The 17439-nt window shown below is 33.6% G+C and overlaps 1 protein-coding gene across 2 annotated transcripts; it reads left to right on the top strand.

The window, feature by feature from the left end:
• The first annotated feature begins 429 nt into the window (after window positions 1-429).
• Window positions 430-15913, top strand: LOC18612914 (ferrochelatase 2). Of its 2 annotated transcripts, XM_018113845.2 has the most exons (10): window positions 432-826; window positions 929-1211; window positions 1424-1567; window positions 2270-2371; window positions 3548-3651; window positions 3754-3880; window positions 7047-7199; window positions 12113-12213; window positions 12586-12787; window positions 15418-15913. In XM_018113845.2, exons 1-10 carry the CDS (start codon window positions 714-716, stop codon window positions 15640-15642), a joined length of 1554 nt encoding a protein of 517 aa, XP_017969334.2. In that variant the 5' UTR covers window positions 432-713; the 3' UTR covers window positions 15643-15913. The 2 variants fall into 2 exon arrangements, with proteins under 2 accessions (XP_007049964.3, XP_017969334.2); XM_007049902.3 differs by lacking the exon at window positions 7047-7199 and having other exon boundaries at window positions 430-826.
• Window positions 15914-17439: the final 1526 nt, after the last annotated feature.

Genomic DNA, 17439 nt, shown 5'->3' with positions numbered 1-17439 from the left:
TTTTAATTTTTTGTTTCAAATCCCTAACTACTAATTTTTTAACATTTGAATAGATAAAAAGAAAAAATTTTAATTCCTAATCAATAATTTTTGATACTATGGCATCCAAACGTGGTATTGGTATCATCAAAATGATACGTTAACATGTCACGTGGAAGATGATGTGAAACTTATTTGATTTAAAATAAAAATTTAAAAATTTATTTGAATGTAATAAAATGATAGTGGCTAAATTAATTTTCTTATTGTAGCTTAGGGTTTTATTTGCATATTTAGCTAATAAAAAATAGAAAGAAGAATAAAACAAAGGGAGAATGGAAAGATTAAAAAAAAAAAAAGGAAAAAAATGGTAGGTAGTGAATAAAAGTAGAGGATGAAAACGATAAAAAGCGGATTTTAACGAAAAGAAAGATTAAAACGGTGGTTTTATTGAGTTCTCATGTGTCCTTCTCCTACCCATACCTCTCGTCCCAACCCGCTCCCTCTCTCTCTCCTCTCCCTACCATTTACGGCAAGCTTTTCTATTCTTTTCTTGTCTTTCCCATAAGCGTGGAGGAGAAAACTTCATTACTAGTATTATCATTCGTTAAAGAAAGAAAGAGCAGAGATTTAGCCGCACTCCTTTGCTTCATCTTCCTTCTTCAGTAGTATGATTTAATTTGGCTACAGATTTGGGGCTTGATTTTAAGTAAGACTTACAAGTTTAAAAAGCAATGATAAGTGGTAGAATTCAGAGCTGTACTTCATCTTCAGCATCGTCTTCCTCCACAATTCCTCACCCTCCATGCCTCACCTCTGCCGCTCGCCATTACAAGTTCCCTCTCCGGTATGTCTTGCTGTACTTAGCGAATTTATTATTGGGTTTTGTTTGTTTTATTCTGTAAACTTGTTGACACTCTGCTACATACTCTCCGCTCTGCTGTCCTAGGCTGTCGCCTCGGGCTCTGTCTATCTCTCAAAGGGTGTCAAGAAATTGCGTAGTGCCTAGATATTCGTCGGGATGGGCTGAGGCACAATTATCGTTTTCTAAATCGGATAGCAAACATTTGTTGCCTGTGGCCGTGGGAGCTCTGGTGACTTCAAACACTCAAGCTATCCCCACTGGGCCTCTGGTTGCGGAGGAAAAGATTGGAGTGTTGTTGTTGAACCTCGGAGGTCCGGAGACTCTTGAAGATGTGCAGCCCTTCTTGTTTAACCTTTTTGCCGACCCGGTGGGTAACATTCTTTTGCTCTTTCAATTTTTCCTTTGTTATGACCCATCCGCAAATTCCAGACTTACTTACTGCTGGGGAGCGTATACTCCCTTTCATACGTAGCTCTATGACTAGCAATTCATACGATTGAGCTTATCACATGCAAACAAATGCATGTAACAAATACTTATTCCATTCCGTTTTATTATGTCAATTGTCTGATTGGACAGGATATTATACGGCTACCAAGGTTGTTTCGTTTTCTGCAAAAGCCCTTGGCGCAGTTTATATCTGTTCTTAGAGCGCCTAAAAGCAAGGAAGGCTATGCTTCAATTGGCGGCGGTTCTCCTCTTCGACGAATAACTGATGCTCAGGCATGATTGATTTTGTTATCATTCGAGTCTCTAATGGACACATTTACCATCGTCAGTTTATTATCATGCTGATTAAGTAGTGTGGAAGAGAAAAAGTAAAATTGTGGTTGAACTATTTTGAAGTAATTTTCATGCACAAAAATGTGCTACAAACAGTCTTTTTTTGCCAATTTTTTATGCTGTTATCTGAAGTTGCTTTTTACGATACTGTTTTATTCCCCCCCCCCTCTCATATAATTTCTGTTAGAGGCGTGTATCCGTGCTCTTGCAACCTTAAGGCAAAAGTTAATAAAAACATGAATTTTAATTAATTTTCAAACTGGTAATGCCATTTATTTACTTAGAGGGTAATGCTTATAGATTCGATATTTGTAACTGTTCATTGTGACAACCAATCATTTTTTTTTAAATTTGTAGAATATATTCTTTTTATGTGTAATTAAAAAAAATCAATGACTCCAAATGGTGGAAATTGATTGACTGTTATATTATAACATTTACGAGTTTAAACTCTTTCCAGCAATTTAGTTAAGATTTCAAAGAGCACATAAATACTTGACATTGTGTTGGCTGATGTTTTGGATGACTCGTAGGCTATCAAAACTGAAATGTGTAGTTTAAGCAATATTGACCTCATATATGTTAGTATTTCTATTGTCAGTCTGTCTATAATTTTTATTGTCCTATCACTACCCATTTCAGGCTGAAGAATTGAGAAAGTCACTTTGGGTGAAGAATGTCCCTGCAAAAGTGTATGTTGGTATGCGATACTGGCATCCATTCACTGAAGAAGCCATTGAGCAGGTATTTGGTTAGTTTTAGTCTTATTTTTGTATAAATGTGTGAGATTCTAATGCAGCTGCCTTTTCTTATTTCGTTATTCCCGTCATTGCTTTTCATAACAATGCTTTGTGGTTTATTATGCATGAGCATGTCAATGATAAGTGAAAGTTTGCACTTTGTAGAACTTCATTTTGATCGTAATTTAATTGAAAGCTGATCTATCAGTTATTTGAGTAGTAAAAATAGACAATGGCTGGGATCTTTGGAAATTTGAGCGCTCTTCCTAGATCCTCTATATGGGGTGTTGGTACTCCTGGTGTACGAAATTAATGATAGTTCATTTTTGACTAACACATTTCAGAAAACTAGTATTCAATGTTCTTCTGTCTATTGCCGCATGCTCATGTTTTAATATTATGTGTCTTTGAAAATGAGTGCATTTATTTAGATCCAGTAATGAGTGCAAGAGACAAAAAGTAAAATGGAAATATTTCGACCTTTTGGACAGGGAAAAGTAATTATTGGATGTTTTATAAAAGTAATAGATATGGACTGTTATTTTAGGATGGAGGGAGTAATCTGCATGTCCTTGTGTGCATGTGCATGCTTGTACTGTGAGCACTGAAGGATGGTGTATATTCATGCCACTTGAGGCAGTTAACTTTTGCCAATGATTCGAAATCATTTGAACTTGTTGGACGTAGATATTACTGTACCTTTTAGAAGGTTCTGTCATAAAATTTTATTCAAACTTGATTGGATTTAAAATTTCTTTAATACTTTTCATGATGCATAAATAAGTGAAGTTACAAATTATTGTTTGTTGTAATGTTTCAACTATAAGTTGTTAATTCAGTTTGCACATGTTAAATTTTATAGCTTTCCTTTTGAATTTATGGAATGACTATTTTGTACGATTGAATTCAACTGACTTCAAGTTGGGTTACTGCTTGTTTTCTTTTATTCTTAAAAATAAGTCCCCATTTTGACAGAAATTTTGCTTCTTGTGGTTTTTATTGAGGTATTACCTGTGATAACCTGCAAGTTTTTTTTGGTATTTCTGCTGTGTATCGGGGATGCATATGAATGAATCAATCTACTACAAAATGATCTTTCTTTTTTCTCTACCTTCTCTTATATGAACGTGGGTTCTGGTGATATATACTTATTTTTATTTTCCTCCTAACAAACTTGTAGATAAAAAAAGATGGAATAACAAAGCTTGTTGTACTTCCACTTTATCCACAATTCTCAATATCAACTAGTGGTTCAAGTCTTCGACTCTTAGAAAGTATATTCCGGTGAGGAATAAGGACACTTGTCTTGCACTCTTTGATTTAATCTTGAAGTATAATGTTAAATCAAATTTCTTTCTCTGACAATCTAATTGATTGGTTCATCAGTGACGATGAGTATCTAGTGAACATGCGGCATACAGTCATACCTTCCTGGTATCAACGTGAAGGATATATAAAATCTATGGCAAATTTAATTGAAAAGGAGCTGCAGAAGTTTGACCTTCCAGAAAAGGTACATCTTTTAAAACCTTGTACTCTTGTTGACTGAACTTTGGCAACTTTCATGGCTGGTCATGGTCTGAATTAACATGTGATGTAGTCTTGTTATTTATTGTTTGATTTACACATCAGAAAAAAGGGTGTTACATCTACCTTTCTTATGAAGCTGATGCAGTATTTTCAAGTGGCTTTCTAATCTCTTGTCATGTTTTGCATCAGTTTATTGTACACCTGAAAGCTACCTGATGATTGTCTTGAATGGAGCAGGTTTTACTTTCTCCTGAAGTTAAAAAAAATTAGCCTTTTGAATTTGAGCAATGACTATTTTGAGCAATCAAATGAAAACAGCTAGTTTAAATCTTATGTTTAAAGATGGTTTGAAACTATTGCCTTTTGCATCATTGGATTTTAGTGTTGTGGTTTTATTACTCATATGCAATATAAGTAGAAGTAAAGTCTCTGGGGAACTCAGTCTGTATTTTATTCACAGAAGCAAGATCATTCTTTTGCCTCATTAGTGCGCACTACATAGATTCTTCATGGTCTTTCTTGGCTATCAGTAGGCACAGTTTTCTATTCTATTTGTTTCTTTTGGAGATTGCCAGAATTTAATTGAAATCCATGAGATAACTATGTAGGTTCCGCTACTTGGCAGTTGGGCACAGTTTGAATATCTATCTGTTTTGGGAGAGATCTTTAGCTATAGTTTTCATATTATATGAATCAGTCTAAGAGTATATTTTATTTAGCCAAAATTATGTATTGCAGAAATGGTACAAATGATGTTGGAAATTTTAGTTCAAGCAGTTGTATATGCTATTTCTGCTTGATAATATGGTCAAGTCGCAAAATATTGGTTGCTAATTAATTGCTAGAAGCACATATATAATTGAGTTTTGGAGTGTTTGATTTTCTTGCTTGACATAAAATTTCTGTGCAACAAAGTGAGGCAGATATTGGTGCCTAGGTGCTCAGGCTAAGCCTTTGGATGATGGGGTTAAGTTACTTGTTTGTGTTTATTTAAAGACTATAGTTAGCAAACAAAGTGGGGCATATATTGTTGTCCGTGTGCTCAGCCTAAGTGAATTGATCATAGGGTTTAAATTTTTTGTTAGTGTTAAGAAAATGGTCATAGTGTAGAATACAAACAGTTAGTTTTTTTTATTAAACACTTTTATATCTTTTGCTTAATACTAGCAGATTTTAGCTTAGGTAATCTATCAAAATAATTGTTTGAAAACATTCTACTAAATTCCTTAGTGTGGCTGAATGGACATGCATTCTTTTGCAACATTTGCTTGTTTGAAAATCTTCTAGCCTGGGTAGACTTTTCTAGTTCTGGGATCTCAAGGGGTTTTCATTTTGAATCTGGTGCTACAAGTTAAATGAAAATTTTTGGCAATGTGACTTTCAGTGTGGTAAGTTCTGTCTTTGGAGTCATCACTGATAGGAATTTGCATTTTCTTTTTATAAGTAATGGGACTCATCCGATGACAGCTTATACTACGATGGCTGGGTCTTTTCGTAGTAAGTGGATGGTATCAATCCAACACCTATCTTGTGGTGTCCCACTTAAAACATCCCTAGCTTTAACTGACGGGAGTCAGCCTAGTTGAGTTCTTCTAAACCCAACATCAAGTGCATTTTTGTTTGTCATCACTCACAACTGCATTCCATCTGTGACTTTCTATAATCTCACTGAATGTTTCCACTGCAGTATTAGCTATACTCTTGGTGCTAAAGTTACTACCACCACATATACAATTGCTATAACTGTAGCTTGCCACTGAGCTTTTCTCATTATGAACATAATTAAATCCATATTCAAAAGATAGGTTTGTCTCTGCCTGAAACTCTTCAAATTCTTGTGACACTTGCTCTTTAGCTAGGGCCCACATGGTGTCTGTCAGCTCTGTAGTAATGGCTTAATATACACTTCAATTAATTCTAAATGATCCTCAAGTGAGAAGGGTCTAGCCAATCCTTCAACCTCTTGCCTATTTTCTGGTGGAGCAATATGTGAAGCAATATTGTGAACAGGTTCACCTCTTAACAAAACAAATTCTTTACGCACCATTCAAGTGTGTCCAGCTATATTTGCACCATGTTGCACTCCATGCCAACTACCAGGAAGATCCAAACGTGTCATGTCCTGTTAGCCTAATCTTTAAAAGAGAACAGGTTTTTTTTAGTTAGTCTATCTAATGTAGGTATGTCTGAGGGACACTCCAGCTGTCCAGCGTGTACTTTATTTCCAATCTTCATCAATCTTCATCTGTTTATACCACCTCTACTTACTTTATGCTCATCCTTCTCTTAGTATTTTTCCACTAATCAAATTCTATTGCTTGCTAGTCTTATCCGGTTTTGGCCTGTATTAATGTTTTGTTACCATAGTCATCTATCAACCATCTACACTAAGCCTTTATTCAGCATTTTGAAGCAAATACCATAATCTCTCCCAAACTCATTATCTCTGTGCCTGAGCTGCTGTTTATTAGTTATCAGCACATTGTCACAAATTTGTACCTTAAGATTGCAAGCACTGCTTTGATGCATAAAAAAGTTTCAATTAAAGTTCGCCTAAGTTTGATTTTGGTCTTGATTGACAAGTCGAAATGATAAACTCACTTAAAGGTTGAACATGTATTGTCACCTATCATCTGAATTTGCTTTGCAGCTAGAGGCTTTGACGACTGAGGTTGCATTTGGTTTCCTGTCTTTTTGGCCCCTAATTTTTTGAATTTCTGTTGTGCCTACTTTTTAGAATATTTCAGAACCACACTTTAAATTGCAAGTTATGTTTGAATTCACTCTGTATGTATTAAGGTGTCTAGTCCTTTTCCTTTTTTCTTTTTTTTTTTTTCCTTTTGTCTACTTATTTACACTTAAAAACCATTTTTCACTACATAAGAAGTCAATATGATATGTTTCCCCTGATATAGTTCTGTGTTAAGTCTCTTGATCTCTCAAAGATCACTTGGAAATTTCCTTGGGCGATGTGTGGTCCAGAGGGCCATGGCTATTGTTTACTTTTTTTGTAAGATGAAAATCTGTTTTTTAAAAAATTTTGCTTCCTTCATATTCTTGTTATTTTAGGAGCTTTTGTCTCTGGTAATTTGAACGGTTATTGTCTTAGAATGTTTGTCAACATACTTAAATGAGACTAGGTATTACAGGTGGTGATATTTTTTAGTGCACACGGGGTGCCACTTGCATATGTAGAAGAGGCTGGTGATCCTTACAAGGCAGAGATGGAAGAATGTGTGGATTTAATAATAGAGGAATTAGAGAAGAGAAAGATCACTAATGCCTACACTCTTGCTTATCAGGTACTTCCATTTGGAATATTACTCCTGTGATCTCTCTCATCATTTTCTCATCTTAATTTTATTGCTACAAATGCTGATAAGTGGTATGTCTGGAATATGTGGATGGATAGTCAAAACTTGTATTAAGTTGGGAGCGTTGCAACGTAGATACTTAGTGAAGATTCTATTTTTCTCATCAGAACATATGTGTGCTAGTGGATAATGCTAAATATCCTTTTTCCACTGTTGCACTATTATTTTGGTTTGATGAGGACTAGTGCTAAGTACATATAAGCTTCTACTGTACTAATATTTACATTTTTCCATGTATACTTGGCTATCAATTGTCTGTGTTTTGGTTACTAAGGTAGATCTGCAAACATGACTGCTTGTTAATCTTGGTAAGATGTCTCTAACCATCTTTCGAAAGCACTTTAACCAAAAGGTAGTTAAATAGAAGTCAGCGATTGTGAAGATGATGGAAGAGCAGACTTCATAAGTAAAAAGCTCATGATAAGAGGATCAAGGGATTGACTGGCATTTTGTTTGCAACAATCAGATCTGTCAAGGTGAAAGATGTTGGAGATGTAGACTTAGTGTTGATTAATAATTAACTATGTTCTCTAGGGATTCAAAAACAATTCCTTGCTCCTTGTACGTCTGAAAAACCTTGATAGGCACTAAATTGGACGTAACAATTGAAAATTGAGTCTTATTGGAAAAATAAAATACAAGATCAAGCTGAATTTTCTGGAATAGGCATGTATTAGCCAAGTCCAAAATTGATTGGCACAACTCATAACGATACTTAAATCATGGAAGAAGTTTATTATCCATAATCTCCTAGATGCTTGAGAGCTAGTACAATGTGAACTTTTAGTGTCAGAAGTAAAAGGAAACCTTTGGACATAGTAAAGTTGTTTTCTCCAAGATTTAGACATGGATATTTGATTTTTAAGGTAACAAGCACGGATGTTTATTCAGAATATAGACATGCATGCTTGTCTATGTAACAATTCTAGTCATATTTATGCTAGTAAGTTTATGTGTCTCTTGTGGAGCCCTATGTTGCATGAACTCAAGACTTTTTTTTATTACATGTCTATGTTTTATTATTTTTTTTTATTCTTCAAGCTGTAGCACTCATGTTCACACGAAACATTAATATAAGTATATATATGTGGCTGACTAGCCACAAATTTCAGAGACACCAGTACTCACCAATTCAATTTGTGTTGCTTGCTAATTTATCAAGGCAAATTACTTTAAGATTTTTATCAATTTTAGCAAGGTGTCATGCAAGTGCGCACGATGGTCAACAAGTAATACAGTAGTGAGTGAGTTATTGTCTCCACGGGGAGTTGGTTTACTAGTTGTTGCTAATTACTAAAATTAAACAAGCTAATTTTATCCAAGCACCAAATTTTGAGAAATGATTAAAAAGTAATCTAATTAACTAATCCTAATCTAAGAAGTGCAAATAACAAATTGAGGTGGAAGCAATGGTTTAATAGTCTAGGATGGTATCCTTTAATATTTCACTTGGAATTGAGTTTGCTTAATTACTTAATCTTAATGGAAATTGATGCTAGTCTAGAATCTTTAAGCATGTGTAATTTTCCGTTGAGATATTACACAATTGCCTAACTTAATTGAATCACTATATGTCTATAGGAAACAACTAAATTAAGTTCTTTAAACCAAGGTTATAAGAATTGACTATATGTGGCAACTAGGCATATGTCTACCCTAATTGCACATCAAAACACTTAAAATCATTTCTAAGTGTAGTGAACACACATTACCCAAATCAAGATCTAATTTAGACTAACTGTCTCAAGTATCATCTAAACACTTAAACACATTTAAATAGTGATCAAGCAAATAAATGGGCAATAAATTCAGCTTTGAGTAAACATCAATATTTCCATAGAAAATAAGTAATAAACCAACACAATATCCAAGCTACATATTAAAATCTACCATAACCCTAGATCAAGAGTTCTAGCTCAACATATTTAAAATACAAACACAAATCTCAGCAAAATGAAGCATTTCTACAAAAAGAGTTAGAAAGAGAAAATCAAATCTAGAGTGAGAAATTCTTTGGAGTAGCTTTTTGATCCTTCAATCTCTTGATTTCCTCTTCTTTTTCCTTCTTGGTTCTAGCCTCCTTTTGTCCAAATTAGTGTTTGAATCCACTTTGGTTTTTCAGCCCTAAAAAGATTGTATTTATACCTTCTTTGTTGGCCATTTGATGTAAAATCGGATGGCTAAAAATGTTCAGAGTTACGGGTCAGCGCCTAGGTGCCCAAGGTTCTGTTTTGTGGCTATTTTGAACGTGCTGGACAGTGCAATTGGCACCTAAGTGCTGAGAGCTGGGCGCCTAGGCACCCAAGCTTCTGTCAACAGACGGCAGTCAGTCAACTTCCTCCGTATTTTTGATCACAATCCCTTCCGAACTGGGTGAAGTGCTAAATATCAAAGTTATAGCTCTTCTTCTTAGCTTTCTGTAGGTCCAAGAATCATGTCAATTGGAGTTCTGTAACTCGAGTTATGCTCAAAACATTACAGCATGTTTAGAGGTCTTTCTTAAGCTACTTGCATCATCCTTTGCCATTTGAGTTCTAAGTCCTTGCACATCCTTCAATATCAGAAAATCAATTAATTAGAGGCTGAAATGAGGGATTTTAACAAGAAATTCATTGAAATTGTATAAATGATAAATGCTATGACATAAATTAAATTACTACTACTAAGCATAAAATTACCTATGGATTACTTAAACCTAGAGGACTTAGCTTAATTTTAGGTTCAGAGATGCATAAGATAACTCTATATAATAGACTTATCAATTTGTCAGAATACGATCATTGGAGATGGCATGTAGAAGGCAAGAGTTACTATTTTGGCTTAAACAAATATGTCGGCTTATTCACCAACAATCTCTCCATATTTTAGATTTGTTTGAGTTTCTGGAGAATATTTGAAAGGGAATAGATGAAGGGAAGAAGAAAATATAAAGCATTGCGGAAAAAAAAAAAAAGCATGGGATTGTGAAAAAGGTAAAAACTGAGAGAAAAGGGGAGGAGAGAAAATGGAGATGGAGTTTGTAAAAAAGGTTAAAAAAAATGAATTCTTCGGTCTACTTAGGGCATTTATAGTTTGGTGGTTTGGAGTTTTTAGCTTTGTATAGGGTTTGGGTACTTGGGCCAAAATTAAATATGACTATTCTTGAAAATTGCAACATTTATTAAAAAATTAATTAAAAGTTGAAGAAGTAAAAAGTTAATACACTCAATTCAGGAAAGAAAATATATAGCTTCCTTCATATATATAAAAATTTAGTTTCTTGATATGTTGCAAAACAAGTAACATAATTATTTGGAAAATTAATTAAGACCTTAGGCTTTAGTTAGGCTGAAATTTTTGGTTGGCTGGGCTATATTATTGTTTTTCAACAAATTTCATTAAAGTATAGATAGAAGGTAAAATATATTAAAGTAATTGCTCTTGCATGGTCGATATATTAAATCTATCTACCGTGTTTATTGATGAAGATTTAGAAATGCAATTTTAATATTTGTTCCCTTAGGTATAGTGTTTATGCTATTAATCTCATACGACATATCCATGCACCAGTAGTTTACTAATAGATCCTTTTTAACCAAATCTGCAAGTTCAAAGATGTGGTGGACAATAGGTGAATCATATACTCAAACACAGGCAAGTGTGGTTAACATAGATTTGGCCACTTCAAATGAATGTTAATTTTCTTTTTGATTATACCTACTCTAACAAATTAGCAATACCATTGAACTCTTTTATTAGCAATTGTCAAGTATCCAATTACATGCTACCTTAGCTTTGAATATGGGAGATGGCTCTTACAAGGTGGTGTTACCCCACATCAGTTTAGTCTGAGGTTTGCTGCAGCTTTATCTTTAGGTTCAGCCTCTTTGCCTAATGCCAATTGATTTTAACGTTGGATGCTTACATGTTATTAGATCCCAACATGTATGTTCATTTGTTGTTTGTGTTTGTCTTGTTTTCATAGCGCATCGGATAAGCCCATTTGTCTTAATTGTTGACTAAGCCCACTTAAGAGGGAAAGTGTTTATCGGTCCTACTTATGAAGCAAAGTCTACTTATTTTAGGGTTTGTTATGTTTTTGTATTTAAGCTGAGTGTGTCCATTTATTGTCAAGTGGTTTTGGGTTAGATATTAAAGAATTTTCATCTTCTTCCATCTAATAGACTTGCCTTTAGTGAGGAAGTTCTTCTAACACTTAATTGAATACTTTTAAATTTTAATTCATTTCAATTGATTGTTGTAGAAGTTGGAATTGTGGGATTAGTTCAAGTCATTTTGAGTTTGGGTCATTTCAAATTTTTTACTTTTCAAGTCATTTGGGTTACAGTCAGGCTTGGGTTGTTGACTTGTGAAGTTAATTCAAGCTGGCTTGTGTCACATTTGTACTGTCTAGCATTGTTACTCCTCTTTAGAAGGGTTAAGATTTAAGATTCAAACCTTTGCTCCCCCTTTAGACTTCCTCATATATACCAAAAAAATATAGAATGTTTTTTTTTGAGTTAGGATTGGGATTTAGGTTGTTTTGAATATGAGTCACTTCGGGTATAGGTAGTTACCCTTTTTTTTTTCCGTGGATTCATGTTGGGCCTGGTTGAATTTCAATTAAAGCAGGTCAGGTTGGGTTTTGCCACCTCTTGTTGGACAAAATTTTAAGTATCTTATTGTTCCATAGATTTGAGTAAGGTTAGGTTGGGTAAGGTTTTTCCACCTCTAACTGGATGCATGTTTTATATATTTTTTTGACTATCATTTTTTCCCACATGATGTTTGTTAAAATATCTAGCAAAAGTTTCTCTATAAAGGCACCTTCTTTTGTTAATGGTTGGTTAATATTCTTGCAGAGCAGAGTTGGGCCTGTGGAATGGTTGAAGCCCTATACTGATGAGACAATAGTTGAGCTAGGGCGAAAAGGAGTTAAAAGTCTTCTGGCTGTACCAATTAGGTAATTATAATTGTTGAGATGGTAATAGTGGTGACATCGAATAGCTTCTGGTTAACTTCTATTAGCATTGTGTCTGTTACATTTTTCTACTCTTTGTTTGGCTATTAAAACCGCAATTTCTTTTCAAAATTTTGATATTTGATTCACAGTTTTGTAGGTGAGCATATTGAAACTCTAGAAGAGATTAATGCTGAGTATAAAGAGTTGGCTTAGAATCTGGTATAGAAAATTGGGATCATGTGATACTGTAATGACATTGAAATCGCTTCTATTTAACTTCTTCTAGCTATTTGTGTGTTGGATTTAATCGCTTCCTTCTTTTGGATACTACAGCTATGATTTCTTTTCGTAACTTTGATATTTGATTTGCAGCTTTGTCAGTGAGCATATAGAAACTCTTGAAGAGATTGATGTTGAGTATAAAGAGTTGGCTTTTGAATCTGGTATAGAAAATTGGGGTCGTGTTCCTGCACTAGGATGCGAACCGATGTTCATTTCAGACTTGGCAGATGCTGTAATTGAGAGTCTTCCATATGTTGGAGCTATGGCAGTTTCAAATCTCGAAGCTAGACAGGTACCCTTACTACTTTCCAGAAAAATTGCTTAAATTGAAGAGTTCCTTACCTAAAACTTAGAAATATGGCTTAGGTTTATATAATATTTAATGCTCAATACATGTAAGTAAGTGGTATATCTATGATTTAGTGAAGGAAAGCAGATTTGTTGTTGCATCAGCTTTTTGTGCATTATGGAGATGGTTGTCTTAGGATGGGTTAATAGAAAAGTAGGAGGAAAAGCTTCCACAACCAAATCCTACAGCTTGTCATTTGCATCGCACATAACATGCAGGGCCTTTATATGAATGACGTTTTTGCTCTGTAATAATTTCTAGGCATAGAAGTAATGAATTAGATTTAGGGGCAATAGAATATACATATAAGGGTGAAAATTGGTATGCAAATTTAACACAACCAAATATATGTCTGTGTATGGACCAAATCCAACAGCCTGTCATTTGCATCTTACATGGCATGCTTCGTCTTTAAATGTTTAATTGTTACACTCTAGAGCGACGGGTTTTAGCTCTATAGAAATTTCTAGTCATAAAATGTAAAGAATATGAACTAATAATGTTGCAGTAAAGGATATAAGAAGTGATATGCGACACACACACACACACACGTGAATCTACAATGCACACTCTACGGTGGCATTTGGTACTTTACAATGCAATGTGATTATAGGTAATGTGATTTCAAGCAATGTGATTACAAGCAATGTGATTGCAGGGAAAATAATATTACAGTATTTGGTATACAAACAAAAAATGATTAAAATGCAGGGAAGATAACATTGCAGCGTTTAGTTTACTAATACTTTGCTGAAAATGTAATGTTAATTTTCAAAATTACCTCTATTTATTAAAATACAAGTTTAACATACTTGTATTTTTTATTGTTAATTTTTATATAATATCATCTCTTAAATATATTTTTAATGTCATTTTATTTTTATTTTTATTATAATATTATATATATTATTTTTATTTTTTAATATAATTTTTTATATTGTATATTTTATTTTAATTTCTTTTATACTATGTAAATTTTAATTTCTTATATTTTATTTTAATTTTTAATTCTTATATTATATATTTTATTTTAATATTTTTTATTTTAATTATAATATTATAAAATGTTTTTAACAAAGTAATAAAGTTGAAAGGTAAAAATATCTTTAATAACATTGCAAAGTGTAATGTAATGTGATTGCATTGGTTTTAGACTGTAATCACATTACATTCTTTGGTTGTAATGTAATTGTATTGAAATCTTACATTACAGTGTTCTGTTGCAAAACAAACACTACAATGTAATTTAATTAAACACATTGTAGGGAATATACTCTTACTTCTTTCATATCAAACGTGACTTACATGTGTGGTTAACAATTAAAAAGTTTTTTAATTTTATTTAAAAAACTTTATTTGTAAGAATAACTTATTGGTAAAAGTTTACAATTATTTTAAGCAAGCACAAAATAGAAAGTAGGAAAAATGAGAGAAATGTCAGAAGGTAACAATTCACTTAATGTAGAAGTAAAAAAGAAAAAAAATTGGAGAAGTTGTGGGAAATGGTTAATTGAATAAGACTCTCAATTTAAATATTTAGATAAATTATACTGTGTTGGAGTAACACTTCCTTACCTATTGGCATTATAAATTAGTATAGATACACACATACACACCGCTCTAGGTGTGTATGAAAGCATGGTGGTGGTCATAAGATTGATTTTTCCTAAATCCTTTGAATGCATCATACGCAACTACCTTCTTTCATACCATGATTCTGTGATTCATTTCAACTTTGATCACTTTTCTATTATTGCATAAAAGTTTCAATTTTAGATCAAACATTTTGTCCAATCTGTACTTAAAGTAAGCATAGCCTCTAAAAAGGACACAAGCTCAAATCATCCCTCTCAGTCAACAACTAGATAACGCTTTAATTCTACCGTTAATGATCTAGCATGCGAAATTATAAGTCTTACAAGGATCCTAAACATTAGCTATTCTACAAAATCTAAACACTTAGACTTTGTTTGGTAAATAGGAAAATAACTTTTCTACCACATTTGGTCAAGCAAAAGAGATCTGGTCAACTAAAAAATTGCTTTAATAAACTGAAAATTAAGGCCAATGCCTTAAAGCATAGCTAATAGGATCAAAAGTCTCCTTCAAACTTAACCATAGAAGAAAAGAAAAAAAAAACAAAAAGCAAAAGACATGAGGTAGAAAGTTCGAAAAACCCTTCTTTTTGCAATTGATTGTGAAAATGGCCCTAAAAGGAACTTCAGACTAGTAGAAATTTCTGTTTCCTAAAATTACATGGCACCTTTTAACTGTTGAAGTGATGAGTTGAGTTTGAAATAAGTTTGGTTTGGAACCAGAACCTCTGATTCCATTTATTCTGCTGGTTCTAGTTAAACATGGAATGTGGAATGTGCCAAGAAAAGACATTTGTTATATAGGTCAAAGAAGAGTATGAGAGTTTTTTTCATGGTCCTTTTTTGATAGATAAATGAATAAACATTTGTTACTGTGGTCATACTGAAAAATTTCATTCGGTTGTTCACTTGCATAATACTAGCTTAGTTTATCAAACATTATTTTGTTTTGACTGGAGATCTTTCTATTTTCTGCAGTCATTAGTTCCGCTTGGCAGTGTGGAAGAGTTATTGGCAGCATATGATTCACAACGTAGGGAGCTCCCGCCACCTGTGACTGTTTGGGAATGGGGTTGGACGAAAAGTGCTGAAACTTGGAATGGTAGAGCGGCCATGCTTGCAGTGCTTGTTCTACTGCTCCTAGAGGTCACCACCGGAGAGGGATTTCTGCATCAGTGGGGTGTATTGCCCTTGTTCCGCTAAATGAGCTCTCTTACTGTGATACAGAAATATTAATGAAGATAAGTGTAAATTTCAAAAAACATATATCCGATATACATTTTATTAGAATATCTCTATAGATAAGTTACAGTGGATGCAGACATATATATTAATGCCTTAGTCACACACTGATTCAGGCAATAGTTTAGACGCATGGTATGCAAATCTTTTGTGGGTGAAAAGCAAATTCGTAGTAGTGGACTTGCAATCTCTATATATGCTCAAGGAAATTGGTTTTTCCCTTTCTTTGTTATTTGGGCCTAAATGGTGTTTATTTACAAAGTAACGTTGCTGTCTTTTGGGACCAATGGCTTGGAAAATTGTAATGACAATATGTTAAGCCCAAGTCTTATAGCTTGGGCTAAGCTATGCTAAAAGGGACGAGAAATCAACTTGAATGAGGGAGGGTGTTGGGTTTGGTTTTTTTGACTCCGTTTCGGTTAGATGATGTCAGCAGAATTGTACAAAATGGGTTCAGGTTTGGTTTTGTCCGTTAGATACCAAAAAGTTCGAATCGATTTCGCATTAAAAGTTCCAAAAAAGCACAAAGTTGAAATTGTTTACTGAATAAGTTCAAATCCTTTGTAATATAAATAAAATATCGAATTAAATCCAGATGAATGTTAAAAGCTTTAAGCCCATTCTAGAACAAATCCAAATTAAACCAAATTTATTCGTTGTCGTAACAATCATAATAATAATAATAATTATTATTATTATAATAATAGATCTTCAAGGTAGTTAGTATTAAACTTTTAAACTTTTTTTTTTTTTTTATATTTATTAACATGATTTCTTATGATGCTTGGAGCAGTTTTTATTCTTATAAAAATGTTTGGCACTAATTATTTTGTAGAAATACTTGAAGCAGTTCTAAACTTTAGGTTTTTCTTAAAAGAAATGCTTAGTTGGTTAGCTCTCTCCTTGCAAAGCAACTTAGTAAAATGTTCTCATGCCTGGGAAGTTATACATCCCAATTTACCTTTAGGTGGTGTTGGAGCATCTGATGGGAGATGGGCAATGGCATTTAGTTGGGACAATTGACATCATCGCTGGTGGCAGTTTATGGTTGAAGGGCTTCCGCCCCTGACAGGTGATGTTGCAAGCTTTTCAAAGTATAGAATTGTTGTAGGTGTTTCTCCAAATTTAGAATTGCTGCATGTTGGGAAAAGTCATGCAAATATTTCGCAAAACACAACTGAAAATTAAAAATTTTCTTCAAATAAGATCACTTTTTATTGTTTAATATAGATTTAATACTAGTTATTTGGTAGAAATTTGTTTTGATGTCTAAATCTAGAATCCCACAATAATTTGTGCTTCAAAGGACATCCCACCAAACTTCTAATTTTACAAACCGCGCGATCTCCAATGGTGATGCATGTAAGATGCAATCTAGAAAAACACCATAGGTAATTTTGGGAGTTTGCTTGCTGCCAAGATGTTTGCCAGCTAGGTATAAGAGGTGTTGGTTTCTCACTTTTTCACCGCAGAGAGGATGAAAGGCTAAGGAGGAGGGAGGAAGATCAACCTGGGACACAAGAAAGAGGGAGGTGAAATGATTTCTGGGTTCTCAATCTTTTGTGACCACAAGAAAGGGGGAGGTTAAATGATTTGAGGCTTCTCTCCTGTTTCTTACCTCTTAAGTGTTGTTACACGCACACACACTTTTAGGCCAACATAACATAGTTTATATAAAGGCAATTAGGTTTAATATAACTTTTATAGTAATTATAAAAATTACTTGAATTTAATTGAACACATTTAATCAAGTCCTTG

Source organism: Theobroma cacao, chromosome 1 (assembly GCF_053813885.1).
Source record: "Theobroma cacao isolate CCN51 chromosome 1, ASM5381388v1, whole genome shotgun sequence".
NCBI lineage: Eukaryota > Viridiplantae > Streptophyta > Magnoliopsida > Malvales > Malvaceae > Theobroma > Theobroma cacao.
The sequence above is the reverse complement of the archived record's forward strand: the minus strand, read 5'-3'. Positions and strand labels throughout refer to the sequence as shown.